This window comes from Sturnira hondurensis, unplaced genomic scaffold, assembly GCF_014824575.4.
Source record: "Sturnira hondurensis isolate 20B ecotype Veracruz unplaced genomic scaffold, ASM1482457v3 Scaffold0021354, whole genome shotgun sequence".
In the NCBI taxonomy this organism is placed as follows: Eukaryota; Metazoa; Chordata; class Mammalia; order Chiroptera; family Phyllostomidae; genus Sturnira; species Sturnira hondurensis.
Genome location: NW_028093985.1, coordinates 18,923,940 through 18,946,831, shown reverse-complemented (window position 1 = coordinate 18,946,831; position 22,892 = coordinate 18,923,940). Strand labels below are relative to the sequence as shown.

At 38.2% G+C, this 22,892-nt stretch overlaps 1 protein-coding gene across 13 annotated transcripts in view; it reads left to right on the top strand.

Annotated features, from left to right (window-relative positions):
- Window positions 1–22,892, top strand: part of MCTP1 (multiple C2 and transmembrane domain containing 1) — a 470,646-nt gene that overhangs the window by 220,417 nt on the left and 227,337 nt on the right. For all 13 annotated transcript variants that reach the window (XM_037032112.1, XM_037032114.1, XM_037032117.1 and 10 more), the window contains exon 3: window positions 18,251–18,393. In XM_037032112.1, coding sequence (XP_036888007.1) covers window positions 18,251–18,393 — 143 coding nt within the window. The remainder of the gene's footprint in view (window positions 1–18,250; window positions 18,394–22,892) is intronic.

The following is a 22,892-nucleotide window of genomic DNA, read 5'->3' as shown; positions in this document are numbered from 1 at the left end:
TTGAATACAATACAATAGAAATCAATGTCACTTTTCTGAGTGGAAATATGGATGTTAGGGAAATGACTCAGCCTCCACACTCCCCCCCCAAAAAAAAACCCCCTCAATGCTATTAAGGTAAAAGTATTTTTAAAAGATATCTCTATCTCAAGAAGAGATAGTAATAGAAACTTTCAGAGCTTTTAGTGTTAATAGAAAGTAGATTTTCCTTAAGTTGGGAAAAACTGGTTTAATAAAATTACGTTGAAACAACTGTAAAGAAGATAAGTAAATCAAAATATAAAAATAAACATATATCCTACGCTAGGAGGGCAAAATTGAAATTTAAGTGCAGTTCTTCATAGTCATAATGTATGGAGTATCTGTAGCAAAAGGATTAATATCTCTGACAAAAGCAAAGAAAAAATCAATTATTTGGACTTCCTAAGTTTTATATAGTTTTGTAATGAGAATGTGATTAAATGTGAAAGGCCAAAGCATAAGGCCAGGTAAAGGCCGTAAAACTGCCTGTTTAAACCTGCACTGGGCATTAAGAAACTTGCCAAGTGGTTTTACCGGCAACAGTGAAAGCATTGGATCTTTCATGGAATCATGCATTTGACTTATCAAAAATAGTGCACCACCTCCTAGACACAAGTCATGGAATGTAGCTATTATTTCCTACGCACGCACATTAAGTTACATGCTCTGGTTTTATAGATTGTGCTGGTGACTGACTGGAGGGAGTCCCAAGATGTGCCGTAAATTAATTCATTATTAAAAGACCTCTGTTGTGCTCTTTTGCCCCTGAAATAATATTCTGTGTGCCAGTCTTAGACAGATTCTACTTTCCACTTATACTGCCTCATAGAATTCTATAAATATTGCATTTTTCACAGTTTATCTTCGACACGGGTCATATGAATACCTCAGACACCATGGATGAAAAGAAAGCCACGACAGAGCACAGATATTTTTGTACACTATTTTGTATACTATTTTGTACCCTGCAACTTCACTGTAGGCACACAATGCAATGTACAGCTCATGTGTCATAGAAATGTACACCTGAAACCTATGTGACCATGTCAACAAACATCACCCCAAAAATGTAATTTTTAAAAAAGCACAGAGTAAAAGAGTGTTACAGAACGAATTTCCAAGAGCACCCTGTGTGTTTGACGCCTACTGTTTTGCCAGTTCTGGGAAGCACCCTTCACATCTGAAGTTCTGCAACATGGTGCCCTGAGAAGTCCCGTGCTGGTAGTGCCATAGACGACAATGATGTCAATAATAATTACACCCAGCAATAAGAGATTGCATACTATGAAATGGTAAAGTGATGTAGTATAAAATTATTTTGAAGATTTGGTGACTGAGACATTTAAAGTGATAAGAATAGTGCCTGGCAAATAGTATGCATGCAATACATGTGAACTGTTTTTATCAAAGTAACAACCGTGAATGGACATAGCAGAGAACTCAGGTGTTTTGAAGTTTGAACTACTAATCTTTAGGGAAGAAAACAACAACCCTGTATTACACTCCTAGTAAAATGTTACGATCGGTGGGCTGGAGTTTAGCACGGGTCCATGATAACACAATCTGGGGTACTTTGCTAAGGAATATGGAAAACAAAGAAAGTAATTAGGTAAAGGTTGAAGAAATAAATAAGAGCGACTGTTTTTTCAGCTCTGCACACAGACACACACAATGAGAGTCACATTCTCCATTTCTATAGCACTTTAGAATTTTTCACACTTTAAAAACTTCATTCTGGGCCCTGGCTGGTGTAGCTCAGTGGATTGAGCACGGGCCTGCGAACCACAGGATCCCGGTTCGATTCCCAGCCAGGGCACATGCCTGGGTTGCAGGCCAGTTCCCAGCAGGGGATGCATGAGAGGCAACCATACATTGATATTTCTCTACTTCTCTCCTTCCCTTCCCCTCTAAAGATAAATAAATAAAATTATAAAAAATAAAATAAAATAAAAACTTCATTCTGACCAAAAAAACTTCATTCTGACAGAGCCAAAGAGAAGTCAGTCATAATACTGTACAAGTTTTAAGAGTGAAGTAAACAGAATTTACGAACTGTCATCATAATCACAAGTGATGAAAAGTTAGAGTGTAGGACTTGGGTTTGGAGGGGTTTTTTTTAAGTAAAAAGCTTCAGAACTGGGAGAATTTGCGAATCTGAGGTATTTTGGTGCTGGCAGCATTGTGACCAGTCTCTGGGGAAAGGCCTTTGATCTCTACGTGTTCAAATGGACATTGTGGGTGCGAAAATCTAAAGAGAAGAGAAAATAAAAAATATGTCTTATTTCAAGCAATACAAAAATTGAAACCATTAATGACTGGGGCTTCAGTCATTATTCCATGTACTACGGCACACAGACTCAGTTATCAACACTGCTGAAGGCTGTGAACGGCACATCCCGACATTCAGTGCTCCTTTTTACTGACCTGTGTTATTAGGGAAAGATGAGCTTATTGTTCAGTCTCAAAAGAAGTGCGTGGTTATACTCAACCAGTCATGCACTTTTTTTTCCAAAATTTTTTTGCTTGATCAGATTAGTTTATTGGGCTAGCCTTTAAAGATCACTGTGATTTGTTTGTTTTCCATAAAATATTATCTTTCCCAGCATCAATGAAGTGTAATTGATAAAAATTATATATTTAAGGTATGCAATATGATCTTTCAGTATATGTGTACACTGTCAAATGATTACTCCAATCAAGCTAATTAGCATAGTTATCACATCACATAGTTACCTTTTTTCCTGCTGAGAGCACTTAAGATCTACTCTTCTAGCCCTGGCTGGTGTAGCTCAGTGGATTGAGCTCGGGCCTGCGAACCAGAAGATTGCAGTTCGATTCCCCGTCAGGGCACGTGCCTGGGTTGCAGGCCAATTCCCAGCAGGGACCAGTTCCCAGCAGGGGATGCACCAAAAGCAACCATACATTGATATTTCTCTCCTTCTCTCCTTCCCTTCTAAAGATAAATTAAAAAAAAATTTTAAAGAAATACATTTAAAAAAAAGATCTCTTCTAGCAAATTCAAGTGTACGATACATTATTAATGAATTATTACGTGTTACGTAGAGTATAATATATTAATTAATTCTTACTAATATATTATAGTCATAATGCATGTTAGGTCTCTGGAACTTATTTATAACTGAAAGTTTATATCCTTGACCTACATCTCCCCATCTGCCCTGCCCCCGAGCACCTGGTAGCCAACATTCTACTCCCCAAGAGTTTGACTTTTTTAGATTCCACATATAAATGAGATTATACAATATTTGTCTTTGTTTCTAATTTATTTAGCTTAATGACTTCTGGATTCATCCACTGGGTCACAGATGGCACAGTTTCCTTTTTTAAGGTTGAATGACATTCCATTGCATATGTATAACCCATTTTCTTTGTCCCTTCATTCAATAACAGGCACTTCAGTTATTTCCTTATCTTGGCTACTATGAATAATGCTGTAATGAATGTGGGCATGTAGCTACCTCTTTGAAATAGTTACTTTATTTCCTTTGGATGTATACCCATAAGTGGGATCACTAGATCAATGGTAATTCTATTCTTAAATAATTTTGAGGAGACCATTGTTTTCCATAGGGGCTGTACCATTTTGCATTCCCTCCAACAGTGCACAAGGATTCCAATTTCTGTGCATCCTCACAACACTTTATTTTTAGTAGTAGCCATCCTAATAGACATGAGGTAGTGTCTTACTGTAGTTCTGATTTTCATTTCCTATCACTCATGTACTTTTCTGGTATTTGGTATCATTGATCCTCACCAACTCTGAAGGTGATGGTTTTCAGAACATCACTGTGGTCAAAATCTTTTCTTGACATCTTGCTTCCTGATGCTGGGAAAATTTGAAGACTTATAAGCAATGAATAATGCTCCCACTGACAGATTTTAATTGGCTTCATCACATAGTCACATAAATCTTTTGTATAATACTTAAAATGCCATGGATATTTTAGTTACATCAGAATGTGTTAAATAAGATGTAAAAGAACATTGATGTATGATTTAACCATACCTATTATAAAGTTTATTAGCAAGCACTGTCTTCTAGGTTATAGAAAATGTCAGTGTTAGGTCAGCATTTAATTCTCAAAAGTATCTCATATTTAATATTTATAAATATTATGTTTTAATGCATATATCATTTGCTTTAGGTAATTTATTTTTATATTAAATGCAAAGTGAATTTATATTTAAAGTAAATTTTATATATCATGAAAACTTATTTGTATTTCAGACTTCAAATTCATGAAAAGATTAAATAAAAGTCACCCATAAGCTTTAAAAGATGATTGTTTTCTATGGCTCTGTGGACCCATTGTTTTACTTTTTTGACATCCACACTTAAAAGTAGGTATTTGTAATTTAGATTATAGATTTCAACTGTCCACCTCTGTTGCTTCCTTTATGTTAATATGATTACATCAGAATTCTTTAATCTGACATTCAAGACTCTTCATTTACTGACCCCACCTGCAGTACTGAACAGTTTTATCTCTCATTAATACCCCCATTTTTTCATTTCAGCCAGTGTGATTTTCATAGATTTCCTAAAAGTTCACTTGCAAACATAAACTGATTTGTTTTTTTGCTTTACAGTCTCCGTTTCCCCCTTTGCCAACTCAAGTTCCTGGCCAAAAAACTTTCTCTGAGGACTAGGTTCTGTGCTGAAGGCCTTATTTTAAAGGATCCTCAACAAGCTAAAATGAGTTCAGAACATTTAAGAAAGTGAGTAATGGTAAATAAAGATGAATAGGAAAGGCATTGAAAGGTAGTAATACTGGAGATTTATGAAGACACTGACAACTTGATTCAAATATTTGGAAGACTTACATAAAAGAGGGATTATTCATATTTTGCTCTAGGTCTAGAGTCTATGAAATAAATGTAGGGCCAATTAGGGAAAGTTTTGATAAAGCAGTTATGTGACTCACTTCCATGAAAAAACACATAACAATTTGAATAACTCAGTGTTCACAATGCAGTATTGGGCTCACCTGTAGGGTTGTGGAAGTGACTGCAAGTTGCCCACCAATATCCTTTTTCCCATCTTTCATGGTAAGAGCTCCCACATGTTAGACAGGCATAAGGTTTCTCAGCTAGAGCTGGCATTCCCCAGCCTTCCTGGAAGGGAAGTTTTAAGTTCTGAGCAATGAGATGTAAGCAGAGCAGTATGGGCTATTTCGGGTAATGCAAGTTCTGGGTCAGACTCCTAAAACAAATGTGCAAGTGTTGCTCCAGCTGTCTTCCACCTTCCTTCCAGGGAGAGAGGGTGAGAAGAAGACTGGCTTGCTTGAGTACTGTATGATCTCACGAATACGTGGGACCTAAAAAAACTGAACTTAGAAACAGAGTGGATTTGTGGTTGCCAGGGACTGGGGCATGAGAGGAATGTGTAATGGTGATGAGAAGGTTAAGACTTCGAGTTACAGGATGAATTAGTTCCTGTGATCTAATGTATATCATGGTGATGTAACTGATATTGCATTGTATACTTTGTATTGTATACTTGAAATTTGCTAAGAGAATAGAACTTAAATGTACTCACCACAAAAAAGGTGACTATTGGAGGTGATACATGTATTAACCAATCTTATTGTGATAGTTATTTCATAATATATATCAAATCATTACATTGTGTACCTTAAAATTATACAATGCCATATGTCACTTATATCTCAATAAAGCTGGATAGAAAGAGTAACTGTTTTGGACCAAAGATCAGAAGCCACCCACTGAGAATGGTGGAATTGTTGTATGAGTTAGGATTGCCTCACCATCAGTGGTTTTGAAGGAAGGGAATGAATTTCTCTCTAGTTTAATCCACTATGTATTTTTTAGTGTATTAGCCCTGTAGCTAATACACTGATACCCTTTACAAGAAAGTATTTTATTAATTTCAGCAATTTTAGCTTTTTAAAATTTCTGAAATTATACTATAAATGTGTAGTTCAAGGTGAACACATTCATTTTCTTTTGCTTTGTAATAATTTACGTTCAGTTTAGCAGCTTGAAACAATGCCCATGTAATAGTTCACAGGCTCTATGGGTCTGGAATCTGGACACAGCATAAGCGAGTTCTCTGCTCAGAGTCTCATAAGGCCAAAATCAACGTGTCAACTGGGCTGAAGTATTGCCTGGACCTCTTCCAAGTTCATTCTTGCTATTGTTATTGGACTGAAGAGGTTCACTTGCCTGCTCACATCAAAACTTAATGAGACACAAACAGGAGTCTGCAGCCAAGAAAGTAGGATTTATTAAGGAGATGGCGCCATGCCCAGAGTCACAGGTAGCTATGCTCCAAGATCAGTCTCCCCAGTGGCTTGCAGGGGATGGATTACATGGGGGAAGAAAGCACTAATCATGGTGACTAGCAGAGTGAGGATTGTGGTTTCTGCTGACTGATTGGCAATAGGGTAGCGGTAGTTGATTGTTGCATCTGGGCCTGATGTCAGCCATGGGGCTGTTCTGCCCAATTTCTGTGGGGTCGTTCTGCTTTCCTGGGTCCAAAGTGGAAACACAACTGAGACGAACATATTATGTTTAGTGTGATTGAAAACTCTGTCTTAATAGTCAATAGACCCAGGATGTTGTCAAAGACAGCTGATGCTGATCAGAACCTCATTTTCCTGGGGGCTCAATGGTCAAGCAAGGGAGAGGGAGGTGGGTGAGTCCGGGCACTAGGTGAGGCCAGTATGAGTCAAAGGGGGGGAAAACAACAAAATAAAAGGCAGATTAAAGGAAATAAGGTTTCTGCGCGTAGTTTTGGAAGCATTCAATTGTTTGTGGCTCAAAGTCTGAGGTTCCTGTTTTCTTGCTATTTGCCACTAGAGGTTTCTTTAGTTCCTAGAATCCAGTCTCAGGTCCTTCCCTTGTGACCTCTTCCACTTTCTTTTTTGTCGTTGTTGTTGTTTTTAAAGATTTTATTTATCTATTTTTAGACAGAGGTGAAGGGTGGAAGAAAGGGAGAGAAACATCAACGTGTGGTTGCTTTTGGCATGACCCCAACTGGGAACCTAGCCCACAACCCAGGCATGTGCCCTGACTGGGATCGAACTGGCAACCCTCTGGCTCGCAGGTCAGCTCTCAATCCACTAAGCCACACCAGCCAGGGCTCCCCTTCCATTTTCAAAGCATAACAGCCTGTCACACCCTCCTCATTCTTCAAATTTGACTCTCTTTTCTTTTACCAGAAAGAGGAAATTTAGGTCTACTCTGACAGTCTCCCCTTTGCTGAACTCAAAGTCAATTCGTTAGTAACCTTAATTACATCTGCAAAATCCCCTTAGTCATTCAAGTAGCATAACCACGGGCAGGACATCTCATCACTTACAGGCCAGGGACTGGAACCAGAAATCTTGGGGGTACATTTTTGAATGAACAGTAGGGAAGACGTTTACTACCAGCTCCCAGTAATAGTTCTCTCATTATGTTTGTGGCAAGTCATCAACATTAATAAATTCTCATTGCCTTAAATATGATATTTAATGGCAAATATGGGGTTTTAAATCTCATTTGATGATAATATAGATATCAACAGGAGTCATAGCAGATTCTGAAAATAATTTATATTTGATTGTATTATATAGAGCACTTAACACCAAATTTTGAAAGATGTGGTGTAGGCATAAAGATAAGAAGTGTAAAAATTCACATTTATTTTACATGCACTATTAACCTTTAGGTTGGCTTTGTCCAAATATTTTAGACTAGCTAGTCTTAAGTTTAGAAATTACTTTGAATAATTTAAGAAAACAATAGACGTGCCCTTTTATAATTGGCCCGTTGAGTACATTCTGTGTTTTAGGCTGTGGTATACTCTCTATTCAAAGACTGATCATTTAACATCAGACAATGCAATCTTAAACTATTTTTATCTATTTAATCATGTACTGTTCTGTTTTAACTCACTTGAAGAAGAATCCCAAGTCTTTACCCAGGATCTGTAGCTTCCCACGTGACCTGTTGTCCCACCAAGCTCCTGCCACTCACTTTCTGGGTCACTCACTCCATGCACACTCGCACTCTTCGGGGCCTCTGCACTTCTGCTCCTTCTGCCTTTGCTTTAGGCCCCTTTCTGTCTCTGTGGGTGAGGCTTCCCCTCCGTACCCTATCCCAAATTGCAGGCCCTCTGACCTTTACCTGGGGTTTTATGTTTCTTCGTGCACCTATCACCACGTGGCATGTTGTCTAGCTCTTTATTGGCTCCTTGCCTGTTTTCTTGCACTGGAACGAAAGCTCCTTGAGAGTAGGGGCTTCGCTTTATGCTCTGTTGAATCCCCAGTGTCTAGCACATACTAGATATCTGGTGAGTGTGGTTGAACATGTGAAATGTATTTCAGAAAAGGAAAGTATACCAGTTAGGGAATTCGTTCCCTCTGTAAACTAGCACAAGTCTTGTGTTAAGAAGGAGCCTCATTTTCTTATGAAAAGTAGTACCACATTAATGGGAAAGGAAAAGTAGTGAGTTGGCAGGAAGGCAACATTGACCCTGCAGTTTTTCTTAACCCACCAATGTGGCCACGGGCTTTTCCCCAGCCCACTAGAGAGTTGAAGGGGGAATGCTGTGCTGAAGACAGGAGCAAGAACTCACAACACCTACCACTATTCCACACGCTGTCTTTTCTTCTATCAGTGACGACATGCTTTAGCAGGATAATTGCAAGTTTTGAAGTCACTTGTCACATTAAACACTTATTAACTGTTTTTAGCATAAGGGGCAAAGGTTTTTTTTTTCATTGTTCCTCAAGTATTTTAGTTACATTGTAGGTGTTAACATTTCCCTTTGCTTATCTTTTTCACTTGCTTATAAAACTTATATAACTATTGAATATATCAAATAATACTGTAATTGAATAAAAGCCTGCAATTAATACTCCAGGGACATGGAGGTAACTCTAATCATTCTCTTGAAGCTTATATTTTGAAAAGAAAAAAACGCTGTTAATTGCTTACTTGTAGAAGCATATTCTTTAAAAATTCTCTCACTGAAACACAATCTCCATTGTGATTGTCAGCTTACTGTGCCTTTCTTCTAATGACCTCAGACGTACCATGCGTCAGTGCCTGAGTTCATTAAGGACCACACAGGCGCGGAAGGGGTGCCTATGAAGCAGAGACTAGCTGCTTTCTTATAGCTCTAAAGACCCAGAGGAGGCAGGTTAGCTCTGTAATGCACATGTATGACAGACTTGTCCACGACAAAGTTCTGTGCCATGTGGTGTGCGTACTCAACAAATACTGAACTTCATTTTGAAGTGCCAACCTGGAGGTATTTGAACTGCCTCTGCCTTCCATCTACATGACCTCCTGTCTTCCATCCCTTTTGTAGCTGAGATTTTTGTATTTAGTGAAAGACTGAATGATGTTTCTTCTAGTTCTAAGACTTTATGTTTTTATGAGACTACCAGTAATTACTGTGTTTCGAAGAGAAGATATTGCTGAATGGGAAGATGAATAACATGTATAATATGACTTTTTAAAATTTTTGTTGCTGCCCTGTTGTTAAAATAAGTAAAATTAAAAAAATAAAAACTTTTAAATGTCACTAAATTCTAATAAAGTGTTAAGATAACATATAATCCGTATAAATTCTTAGAATTACATTTTTTAGTATTAGCTCTTTGTAGAGAATCACTATTTGAATAAACTATGAATCACTTGATGGAATATTTTGTAAATTAGATTTTAAAAGCATGTTTAAAGACTAAATATCAATGAAGTTTTTTTTCTTTAAGGACTTCAATCATGCATTTGAAAAATGATTTGTACCAAATAATGTAATCATAGTGTGATTTGCATTAATTTTTGTATTAGTTAAGGTAAATAATTCTAAACAGATAAACACCATCTATCAATGGTTTCATAACATGATAGACTCTTACATCTTGCTTTCATCACAGTCTAGTAAGGACCAGTGATGGAGGGTAGGGCCCCAGCTCTGCTTTTCACGGTCACTGAGACCCAACTTATTTTGCCCTTCTAGTGGTACAACCTCCTGTCTAGTCCTCAAAGTCTTTTCTCATCGGCCTGTAGATGATAAAATAAGAGTCCCATGTGGGAGGTTTTTCATGCACCAGGCTTCGAATCGACGCACATCCTCTTCTGGGTTTATGTTCAGTTACTCCAGAATGCAGCCACATGGCCACTTCTAATTTTAAAGGAGTCTGGGAGGTGTAGACCAGCTATGTGCCTGGGAAGAAAAAAAGCACAGTTATTGCCAAGAAATAGCAGTCCTGGCTACAGTCTACCTTTCTAGTCACCAAATACCTGGTTCACTCTTCTTCCTGAACATGGAACACATTTGCCCTTCCCAGGGGAAACAGCCCAAAGCCCCATACGGTCGTTGTATCCAGCTCTAAGTCCAGGATCTCTGAATAAAAGGACGTCCTTCATCAGGTCCAAATGTGGTTCCTGTAGCCCAGTGAATTATGAATCTGCCTACCGCTTTGCCATACACATTCAATATATAATGACCACAAGGAAAGCCTGGGAGACTTAGAGCAGTTGCTTGTCCATAGCAATTTTGAAATCCCCACTTACTTGGACCACTTACCTGGAAGGCAGGGAAATTCCTTGGTTAGAACTCTACTATTCGGGGAGAGTCCCCTTGCCCATTGTTCTCTGAGGCAACTGGCTCCACTATCTGAGAAGCTCTTCCCTATCTATTATCACCCTCCGTAGCCGTATCTGGAACAGGTGGGGGGAGCTGCCCTCCTTGGGTGTGTGTGGCTTTCATATTCTGCTTCCTGCTGTTACACAATCAAAGACCTCAACCGGCTAAGTTCCTTCTCTCAAAACACTCAGTAGGCTTCCGTGTGCCAATGACATTACCCAATGTTCATTCTTAGACATACTCTCCAAACATGATTTACTCCATTGCTCCTTCTTTTCAGCATAATGGCAGATACCTTAAGACCAACATGCTTTCTTGGGAAGGTTGATCTGACCTTGGCCTCTAGGCTGTTTTAATGATCTATCTATTGTTGTCCAAAGACTTTTTAAATCTTATTTTCTGTTATGTGGGATCTAAAAACAGCTTTTCCAATTCTTTACTTCATTTTTGTTTTTCACATAGAAATTATCCTATTTTCACCTAGACTCATTGCTTGATTATGATCACTTACTGAAGGCAACCAGTTTTAGAAACAGAACTCTTTTCCAACCATCCGTATAGCCTAGGTTCAGTAGCAGGTAGTCTGACTTCCAGGTTATCTCAGGAACACTTTTGCCAAATATTCACTGTGGCCTAACAAGGCTGCCCAGACTCCCAGTGTTACTTGGCTTTGGTTCCATTCAGGGACTCCAGACTTCTGGCCCTCAGTGTTGGGGAGAAGGAGAGAGGATTGTTTATGGAAAGATGTCATGGGCTAGGCCTGAAAGTGGGAAACCGCTGTGCTCACGTTCCATTGGCAGAACCCGGCCCTCAGTCACACGGCCACACCTCAATAAAAGGTCTTGAAAGTGTGGTTTAGCTCCTTGCTTGTGAAGAAGAGGAAAACACAGATGTCAGCGAAGTAGCAGTTTCAGCCGTAATTTCCCTGTACATATAAAAAGTAGCCTTCCTTCTATCCATTTTGTGCAAAAATAGGACAGTTTTCACTGTACATTTAGTATATCTACTTATTAGACATACAACATAATAACAGAAGAGTGATGTATATTCACTCATCTTTATCCTGCTGTGGTTTCTAGTTGATTGTTCTGAATAAATCCAATCAACCAATTAAGTAAAACAATATGAAAATTGCTACTTAAAATGAGATTTTTTAAAAAGCATTTTATAAAACTATGGCAGATTGGCCATTTTTAGGAATTACAATGAATATCAATTTCCACAGTTTGGGAAAGTAGCAATGGCAAAATTCTTACTATTCTAGAAGGCATGGCATAACACTTTTGTGATATTAGACATAATGTATTTCAGATTCAGTATTTGAGAATAAAATTCAAATGAGATTCTTAGAATCATAGTGAATAAGAGTGAGGGAGAAAGAGTGGGAAATAAAGAGGGTGCAATTTAAGTACTGGTGACTACAAGTTTCTGTTACTTGGAGACCATACACACACACAGTCAGCCAACATTAGTTGATGGTGCATGATAATCCAGGGGTTGTCGCCAGACACCATGGACCAGAAGTAAATAACAAGGCTTGAATGTGACAGGTGATACTTACTGTGGAGGATGTTGGGGAACATAAGAGAAGAACCTAGTCCCGTCCATGGGATGACTCTGGAAAGCCATCCGAGCAGTGAGGAGGCTGGGGTTTAGCGGTGAAGGAGGACTGAGGGTGGTGAAGGACGTTCACAGCCAAGGGAGCAGGACAAAGCAGGGCGCGGCCTTGGGGAGAAGCTGTGCATGTGAGGTGCTGCGTCCTATAGATGAGGGGTCTGGTGAAAGGTGAGTCTGAAGAATTAGTAGCAGACCACAGTTTGTGTGACATCCTCAGGGTTTGAACTTTATTCTGAAATCTGTGAAAAAGCAATAAGGGGTTTTAAAGCAAGGGAGTAACATCAGAGTTTTCTGTCAGAAAAGTATCTAAGCATAGATTTTGGAGAATGAATTGGGGTGGAGAGGACTAAAAGCAGGAAAGCAAATAGGTTTTTTTTTTCTCACAACTTGAGCATGTGAATTTGCTAAAGAATGTGTTATTCAATTACCATGCATTTCTGCTACATTTTAATCATATTGTAATATAATTGTCTTAAGATTCTTCCAGTTAATGAGAGTAATCCATCAGTGAGTCACAAAATGATTTTCATTGTTATTATAGTTTTGATTGACAAAGAGGATTTTCATTTGAGGGTTGAGATGATATTTTTAGTGGATATATTCTATGAGACTTCTTCATTTCACATACATTGTATGATACTTCCTTGTACTAATGTTTATAATTATTTATAGGCTATTTTTCTTAATTTACCAAATATAATAGAATTGCTATCTCTATGTAACTAGGAATGAGAAATTTGAAAATAGTCATTATTTTTCTTCTATATATTCATATATTATGTTCTTAAATAATTAAAGAAAGTAGCTAAATAGTAAATGTTACCTCAGCTGAAATTAATTATGCAGCATATACATATGACATATATATAATTTTTTCTTGTGTATCCTGAACTTTGCATTTAAAAAAATATGCCAAAATATTACTCATAAAAATAAAAACAATAGTCTCTGTCATATCCACCTTCTCTGTTTTGTATGTCTGGAAGTGCCTTCTCAAAGACAGAAACTTAGCTTAGTTCTATTATGCATTTTACCACAGCATTATTTTTAATTCATCTATGTGCTGTATGAGGGTAACATCATTAACTAGAAATTTTTAACATCCTTATTTTTACAAGCCTCTTTCTTTTTTTAAAACATTTTATTTATTTATCTTTAGAGGGGAAAGGAAGGAGAGAAGTATCAATGTATGGTTGCCTCTTGTGAGTCCCCTCCTGGCAACTGGCCTGCAACCCAGGCAAGTGCCCTAACTGGGAATCGAACCGCGATCGCGTGGCTCGCAGGTCTGCGCTCAATCCACTGAGCCTCCCCAGCCAGGGCTACAAGCCTCTTTCTAATATGAAGGACCACATTGCACAAAATTGCCTTCCTTGTTGCATTTGGATAATAAAGGTTATTTGTGATATATGTAGAAAAATTGGGTACCTTCAGGAAGATCCAGCTTACATTTGAGTTCTTTTTAACTGGCCACACTTATTATTTAGGGTCACTTCTTTCTTTTGTTGTCTTTTTTTTCCTTCTCTTTCTTTTATCTGTCTGAATGTGGAGCAGTGATCACCAAACCTTAAAGGTGTCATAAGACCAAAAACGAAGTGGGGACACTCCATAGAGTATAACAGAGTTTACCACGGGGCAATTCACTCCCAGGGATGGAGTGGGCAGTGGACAAACAGCACTGGCAATCCTGCACAGGTTATTCTCTGCGGAAAGGCGGTTGCTACAGTAAATGTTTTATAGCACAGCTGAACTACTACTGATTGACGAGACAGAGGGACAAAGAATGCAGCGGAGCCAGGAGCATACCGCCTGGTGGTATTGTGGCAGATAATTGCTTAGTGCTGGTGCTGACACCAGTGTGATATTTACCTCGGCTGTTAGGTATTCCAGGCTGTTAACTGAGAGGAATCTTTATGATTGCATTGTGTAGGCGTATGGAACACAGCCACAGAGCCTGTGTATAGTGGCCAGGACCAGTGAGGCCAAAGTTAAATGGAGAATAGAGAAAATGTGGGGCATATAAAGATGGAGTCAGTTTGTTCGCATCAACCTCTGTACATCTTCCGTCTCCTTCTTCTTCTATACAGAAGCTGAGTTTTCAAATTCACGTGGTTTTTTATTAGGATTTAGCATTATTGAAAATTAGAGGTGTCTGAATAGGAGTAGCTACTTATTTTCATTGCATAGTAAATTTGGAATAAGACTGATGTAAACTTGTTAACCAGGAGGCTTATTTATCCTGAGAATGAAAACCAAGAGACAGTATTCGATGTCTGTTTACGTTTTAAGTATCTGCGATACAATTTGAAGGGGAGAGAGGCTGCCCTCTGGTGTTCGCCGGGCTCACTGCTGCCAGAGGGGACCCCTTCAAAGTTTGGTTCTGTTGGACTTTAATTACAGGCTGACCAATGACGCGGAATGTTGAACTGCACATTGGTGGCCTGACTGTGAAAAAGATCGAACATAGCAGTGGGGACATGTAATCCTTTACTGCACGAGAAGACATTATACAAACCATGACCATTTTTTAAAAATCAATTTGATCTTAGGGTACAGAAATAAACAATGGATAATCTAAAATTGTTGAGGCACGGAATTAACAATTATAGAATAATTAATAATGTTTACAAATAAATTCTGAAGTTAATGCAATATGATAAAATGAATGTGGAAAAATTGCTCTTAAATATGACATTGGTAGCAAAGTGAGCTTTATTTTAGGGCTAGCGCTTCCTAGTTTCTTCTCCTGTATTTATTTACCCTGTTTTCACTTCATTGTCACCATAAAAAATGTTTTAATGAGGGTCATGACCAAGCTAATGATAATAAAGCATAAGAAAATGCCTGAGAACACGTGTGCCACAGAAATGCCTTTACTTTAAATTTCAGAATTTAATAAGTGTTAGTGCCACCTTGTGGTTGAATGCAATATAGCAACAAAACAGAACAGGCACATGAATTATAGTTTTTAAATTTTTTTGAACCAACTAAAGCTTTTTTGGCATAGTATATTTAATAAAGATTAATCACATGTTAATGGCTTATATTTGTTTGGGGTTTTCATTATAATCAGTGAATTCCCTGATTTCACTGGAAAGTCTGTTGTAATGAAAGACTCTCCAAAACATGTGAGGTTTTCTTATCTGTGAAATATAATAAGGTAGCACTTTTCAAAGTGATATTGGGGAACAGTTTCTGAAATATGAACTTAAGAAAAGTAGGCCCTATGGCCAAAGAAGTCGCATATCATATCTTCTTCTTGGAGAGTCCATTCTCTTATTTAAAGGCTATAGAAAATGAAATCTATTTTATTTGCTTTAAACCAGCATTTTTCAAACATGCTTGACCAAAGAAGACTTTTAAAAAATAAATAATACCTATTAATATTATCATATAATAAATAGCTGAAATAAGCTTGGAAAAACACTTTCAAACATAAAAAACTAGATACAAATTTTTTACTGACTCTAAAGTAAAACAATGTCTCCAGTTCTTTATGTTGGAATCACAAACTAAAAGTTTTGAGCTGTTAAGGACTCTAAGTCAGCAAAGGTCACCTAAATTAATGAATTGAAAGCAATTTGAATTTTCTTAAAGAAACTGGACTATTAATATATTATTAAATTTTAATGGTAGTACCCAGAGGGCTAATCAATGCTTGCAAAGAGATGTGTAGCAAATTTCACCCTCTGAACTCAGAATGAAGTGAGGAAAGCCAGGTGGCTCACTCCCATGAGTGGGCGTGTGAATCTGTTGTCCCCGTGGTGGTCTTTATGAAATTTGCTGACATGTTTGCTCTCTCTAATCCAGGTCACCCTATGGCCAAGTCTACACGATTATAAAATAGTTTTACCATCAAAACATGTTTTCAAAGTCCCTAAAAACAGCCTTTCTCTTTTTCCTATACCAATTCATGAAATCTTTGTGCCTGTCACAGACTAAAGAGTCTGTCTCTGGTTCCTACGTTCACCCTTAGACCGACCCTCGTTAGCTGGATTATTTCTCCAGCCCATTGGGTATTTACTGCTTCAGATGGCATCATGGGTATGACAGAATGTTGATTCTGTACTAAGTGCTAAAGGTTTTTTAAAATAGTGACAAAAGAGGCTCTGGTATTATGGAGCTTATTATATTTTCACAGGTGGTAGCAGTTACATAGATGATTTTCAAAGTGAAAGGCAATAACTTGATCTAAGGTTTGACCGGGGAAATACAAATGAGTACATGGATTCTAATATTTCTCAATGTGTGTGTTACAATGCTCAGTTTCCAGGGTCCACAGCCCTAGCTGGAAACCAATAAGCTAAAAATAGCCATTTAAATATTAAACATTTTGGTTGCATTGAGCCCCCTAGAGAACGCATTGTAACAGGTGACTATGTACTAGTCTGCATTTGTATTTATAAATATTTTTAAAAGTTGGCACCATTATGATAATATTACACTATGCCAAATGGGAATTTTACAATGAGAAATTGGGACCATTATTTAATTATACACGGGTCTAGGCACACAAATACAAGGCATTACATTTATCTGAGGGATGTGGGGAGTTTTGAGAGAGCCCCCAGGTGATTAAATTAGAAGAGCCAAAACCCCAAAGGCACCTTATGTTTAGCAAAAGTGTTTAGGTGTCGTTGAGGTGAGTGGGGAGGAGGGATACAGAGTGTGCGTCTAAGATCAGTTTCATGGTCGTAATGCCTGATGTTTATACGGTGCTTTTCAGTTTTCATAGCCCCACTTACATTTTTAAATCACATAGATATAGTTATCAACTATAACTTCAGCGGAAAAAAGGAAACACATCGAACACAATTTTATTGTAAGGGCCTTGTATAAAGAACTATTTCCTGAGGATGACAGTTGTCACGCATTGGAATGATTTACCTGGGATGTCATCGATACCCCTTCTCTAGGAATTCTTAGTAACGGCATCGACTTATTAGATCGAGACTGCTCTCCTTTGTCAGTCAGAATGGCGGAAATTGTATAATATACAGGGTCTGGCACAAGTAACACCCCTTTTTACTGCAAAATCTTTTATCACAGAATCATAAGCATGTACTTCTGTAGTAAAACAATATTATACTCTAGCATACCATATGTCACTTTATGTGAAATGTTCACATTAAAACTATAAATTATTACACCCATATTATCACCCTACCAACCACACTCAAGCAGGTGTTACTTGCCAGACCCTGTGTGTAGAGGTATGTAAAGCCCTCCGTCTCACAGGTGTCGTGGAAGAAACACAGGCATTAGACTCAAACATCCTTGGTAGAGTCCTAACTCCACCTGTTGCTACCTGTTGTCCATGAGCAACTTACCTGACAGGTCTGATTTTTTTTATCATCTTTGGGAGCTTGGGCCGTATTAAAGGATAACATGAGGTATCCAGATCATTTCTTAAACATTTGTCACCTTCCCCTGATTTCTTCCTCTGAAACCTTCATTTCTTCCTAACATTTAAAACTGAAGCTTCTGAGAAAGAGAGAATATGGGACCAAGGATGAAACTGAAGCCTAGTTTGAGACTCATTTTTGCCTAACTAAACCTGTTAGACTGGTATAAAATTTTAGCAGCTCATCTAAGTCTGAAACTAGTTAAGTCAGCCAAGATCATGGATCATCCTTTTTATAGTCAACCAGATTGTACCAAGAGAAATATCAGGTTAATCCCTACCACTTATAACATTAATTAAATGTACGTATGCAGCATACAATAGAGTTTTGAAAATACCAGGACAGGGTAACAGTATTAAGTACAGAAGGTGAATAATAATGATTATTATTATTATACTAATATAATTTATTGTCACTTCAATGTTTCAGGAAAAATTAGAAAAAAACTCTTAACCCTATTTTCCATGTGATCAGCTTTGTTGAACTTTTACTCCTTGAATACTTTCTGGTGTGTAGATGAGTTATTCTCTTCCCTCCACAGAAAGGCACAATTAACGTGGACCAATCTGCATTTCTCTAACAGGCACAAGTGATCCTTACGTGAAGTTTAAAATCGGAGGAAAAGAAGTTTTTAGAAGTAAAATAATATACAAGAACCTCAACCCAGTGTGGGAGGAGAAAGCTTCCATTCTTGTGGACCACCTCCGGGAGCCGCTGTACGTGAAGGTGAGCCATTGCTTGGTTTTCCCCAATGCAACGTGACACGAAAATCCCTGTTTGGTGGTTTTCTGTCATGTCTCTCTGACAAGATTTTTCACCAGAGATATATTCTGCCATGCACAATTCTCATCCGTGGATGATGTGATCGAACATGAGGTAGGGGGGAAGAGGAGTCAGGGGGAGCAGGCTTCTTCAGGACAGATCTGGTGCCAGTCATTTAGGAGGGTCATGAAGTCCATCGCTTTCTGCTTTGCTCAGTCAACCGATTTGTGCACTTTGAAGATGTATGAAAACACGTCTCCATAGGAGCTCGCAACAAGCAAAGCTTACACAGAGCCCAGCCTTTCTGATTAATAATTCTATCAGGGGATCTACCAGTCCCAATGGCAAACAAAATGCTTTACCTGGAAAATGAGAAGGGTTAAGATAATAGTGGGAGAAACATTCCTGTTTCTGTTATAAATTCAAAGATGGAAAAAAGTATTTTCTCTAGTTTGATGTAGTTTTTTAAAGAAGAATTTAAGGAAAGGGTTACAGCTCTAATTCCTTGCTTTGTTTTCATACTTGACTTTCCTTTAATTCATATCTTTAGGTCATATATTCTTTTTGGCTCCTATGTTCTGAGGACCCATTCAGTGACTAAACCTTTTTTTTCCTTTTACCACATCACACGTCTCATCTTTTTAATTTATATTGTTGCAATTGGCACATAAACCAAAAGTCTCACATCATTTTTTCAGAAGTCTCTGGGCACCTTCCTTTCTCTCAGCTTTTCAAATGTATTGCTTCCCATTGTTTCTCTTCTCCACAGAAAGGGAAGAACAACAAGATTTTATTAAAACCATAGCATGACAGTTTATAAAATCGATGGAAAGAGAATTTCCTAAGTCTATAGTTGATAACTTTTTAGAATTTATTATGGGGAGAATAGACCCCTTACAAGACCCCTATGTCTTCACATAAGATTTAGTCTCAAGTGTACTTTGGTTAAAGGAAACCAGTTCAATGCAATAGTGAACATAATGTGTGATTGCATAAGAATTGTTAACGTGAGCGTGTTCATCACCAACCCACCTTTCTCTGAAGAGAAGACCTGCAGGGTCAGAGATGTTTCTCCTGCTCCTCACTTCTGGAAAGAAATAAATATTTACATGAGAAAAAAGGACATACCTTCCCAATAAAGACCTGAGTAGAGGATGAAAAAAGAATTTTAAAAAGACAAGTGGGATGTAAAGGAAATTGTCTTCCTGGGGAATTTTAGAAGAGATCAATGGAGCAGCTGCAGTCATGAAAAAAATGGATGGGAAGGGAAAGCAGGTGTGAATAAAGACCCCTGGGCCATTTGGATGTCATTTAGTGTCCCTACAAGAAAAACCAGGGAAAGAAAGGGAGTTACTTTTATATTCATCTGTTGTGGCTCTGTTTCTGTAATGGGATATCTCTCTATGCCAGACGATGTGGAGTACCGGTCTTTACAAGGGTTATGAATTAACTCCCCAAAATACATTAGGTATTGGTTGGGTTCTTTAGCTTTTCTCTTGTGTTCAAGAATGAGTATTAATCTATGTAAAAATCTGAATGTCAAAACGTGTATTTCAAAAGGAATATCTTCATTGGCTCAAAACCAAACGAAGTGATGGAAAAGTGTTTTGGTTTGGTTTGAGAGAGCAAGGGTGTGTGTAACAGATGTACTTGTACTGCACACAGAGACGGTGACACTGCCTGCAGGTGGGGGACACCCTGCAAGCAAAGGAGGTGGCAGAGCCAGCCCACAGGTTGTCTGGTCTCTCTGCCCACCACTCTGAGTGTCTGGGGGGCAGCGGTGAGCAGCCACGGCTTCTCTCCTGCCCCCCAGAAGATGCTTAGTGGGTTACAAAAGGTTTTAAGTTAAACAGAAATCACTGGCCTCTCAAAGACTAATACAATACAAAATGACAATATTTTACGTTGTGTATTACTTTATACTTTTTAATATGCTTTGATATTTTTCATTCGATTTTCATTTTATATTAATTGCATAGGGCCTCTTTTGAAAAAAATTTCTAACTTTTTCCGTTTTTTGGTGTTATCTACTTTTACCTAACCTTGCATACACAAAGACCTAACTAAAATGCATTGGCAGAAATGATATTTTAAGTTAATAGAATTTCATGAAAATGCATTATTTTAATTGACTCTCCATAGCCCTATGTGATTGACTGACTTGATTTTACTGTGATGACCACAGACTCCATGAGGAGAGATAAATTGTGCCTCAAAGACTTCTTAGGGCCCAACCAATTCTGTAGTGACAGGTAATATGAAAATACATCCATAAGCTAGGTTGGTAGTTAGAAGATATTAAGGACTACCCTGCCATCTCTAGTTAAAGGAAAGAGAAGTCGATGTACAGAGACCCTTATTGGGACCCCAATTTCTGTCCTTGTAAAGGTTACCAAGGGAAACAAAATCCTATACTGAACAAGGTTTGAAAATCACAATGAAGTTGCAGTCCTTCTGCCATTTCTAATAAAAACAGATACTTTTCAAAAAAAATCCTGGAACTGCCATTTTTCAAGACTGTACAAAATAAGTAAGAATGCGTTTTGCAGTTGGTTGGCATGCCTTCCCAGGAAGGGCAGGAGGGGAAACCCGTCTGGAGGAGTGGGCTGGGAAACGCTCAGAATAAGGTGGGAGGAGAGGGAGTTAGAATGCGCTTCTTGGTGGTGAGCCGCGAGCGGCTGGAGCCCGCTCCGTGTCCTCAGGGATGCTCTGGCACACGTCGGAAACGACGGGGTACATTCGGCATCCATTTCCACCGAATCGAACTAAAATTCTCATTATCATTTCACTGACAGTGATATCTAAGGTACACAGTGAAAACCCAGAGTTGCAGAGGAAGAGACGGAAATAATATAAAGGGGAAAATGTTCATATAAATTGTTGCTTGTTTGGCCTTATCATGAGCTCGAAATCTGGGTATTAAATTGGAATGCTTTTTGACAGAATAGAAAGATTTTAAGAATTAGCAAGGCAATTCAGTTAGGGGCCATAGTACTAAGATTGTCACTAACAAAATGGATAGTTTCTTAAATAATGCATATGGATTCAAGCTTAAGGTATAAAGTGAAAAAAGTACTTTATGCTTGGTTCAAGTTTAAAAAAAGACCACATTACTGTCTTAATCAAAAATTATTCCTCAGTAGGTTTTAAGGGCTCTAAAAGGATGTTATACACCCATTATTCTCAACCTTAGCTGTACTTTAGAATTATCCAGAAAGCTTTAAAGAACCTAGATGTCCAAGTCTCTCTCCTAAAGATTGTGATTCAGGACCTGGGAGGCAGAGTCCACGCTTCTGTATTTTCAAAACACAATAGTTTATTCTGATGCACTGCTTGGGTAGACAGTCTTATTTCTAGACATTTAAATGGAAACTGAATAGTTGGAATAGAAATAGGTTCACAGCCATAACCCACAGAGCAACCCAATGAAATTACTCCAAAGTTAAATGATGTTTGTATTATCTTAGATATGTTTTCCTTCGTGGTTCAAAAACAGTTCCTAAAGACATGAATCAAGAAATCTCAGCTACTTTAGATTTTAAAAAATCAACAGGAACAAAACAAAGAAAAAAAGCATGACTGTACTTTGACTGTACTTGCTTTTGCTTTATTGGGAAAGAACCTGCAAGGCTGCTGAGTCTTGGGACGGAATCTGCAGCCGCGTCATCACAATAATAGCTACCACTCACTGAGCGCTGTGCTGTGTTCTCCAACTGCTTAACGCACATGAGCCTGACACTGACCCTACAAGTAACTGCTGTCATCTCCTGTGTCATTATTTTTTAAATCTTATTAAATTGGGTGACATTGGTTAATAAAATTATATAGGTTTCAAGTGTGCAATTCTGTGATACGTCATCTGTGTATTGCATGTGTGTTCACCACCCCTAGTCGGGTCTCCCCTGTCACCATACATTTGACCCCCTTTACCCTGTACTACCTTCCCACCCCTGCACTCTGTCTCTGGTAACCACTGTACTGTTGTCCGTACCTATCTCCTCTCCTTTGCACAGGCGAAGGAGACTCAGAGAGATGAAGATTGCTATGTCCACTCAGTAATTCTGCAAAATAGTTTTTGTTTTGCACTAAAGGTGATTAATTGCAATGGCTACAGTTAGGTTTTGTGTTGTTTCTATGCTTTATAATGTCAGTTCTGTGATTTGGAGTTTAATGATTCTTTTATAATGAAATGGTTATTTTGAAGCTGCCTGGGTATGCAAATGGGTCATGGATATATTTTCTGAGTAGAATCTTACGTTTTGGATCATATTGTTTGATCTGGGTATGTTTCCACTCCCTATTCTCATTATGCACCCTCACTTCATTCAAATGCCATCTTCTCTTACATCAGTAGTAGTTCCCATTATCCCATACCCTGAGATATTTTTCTCCACAGCACTATGACTGCCTAGCACACATTTGTTTATTGTCTGCATCTTTCCCTTGTATGCAAACCCCAAGAA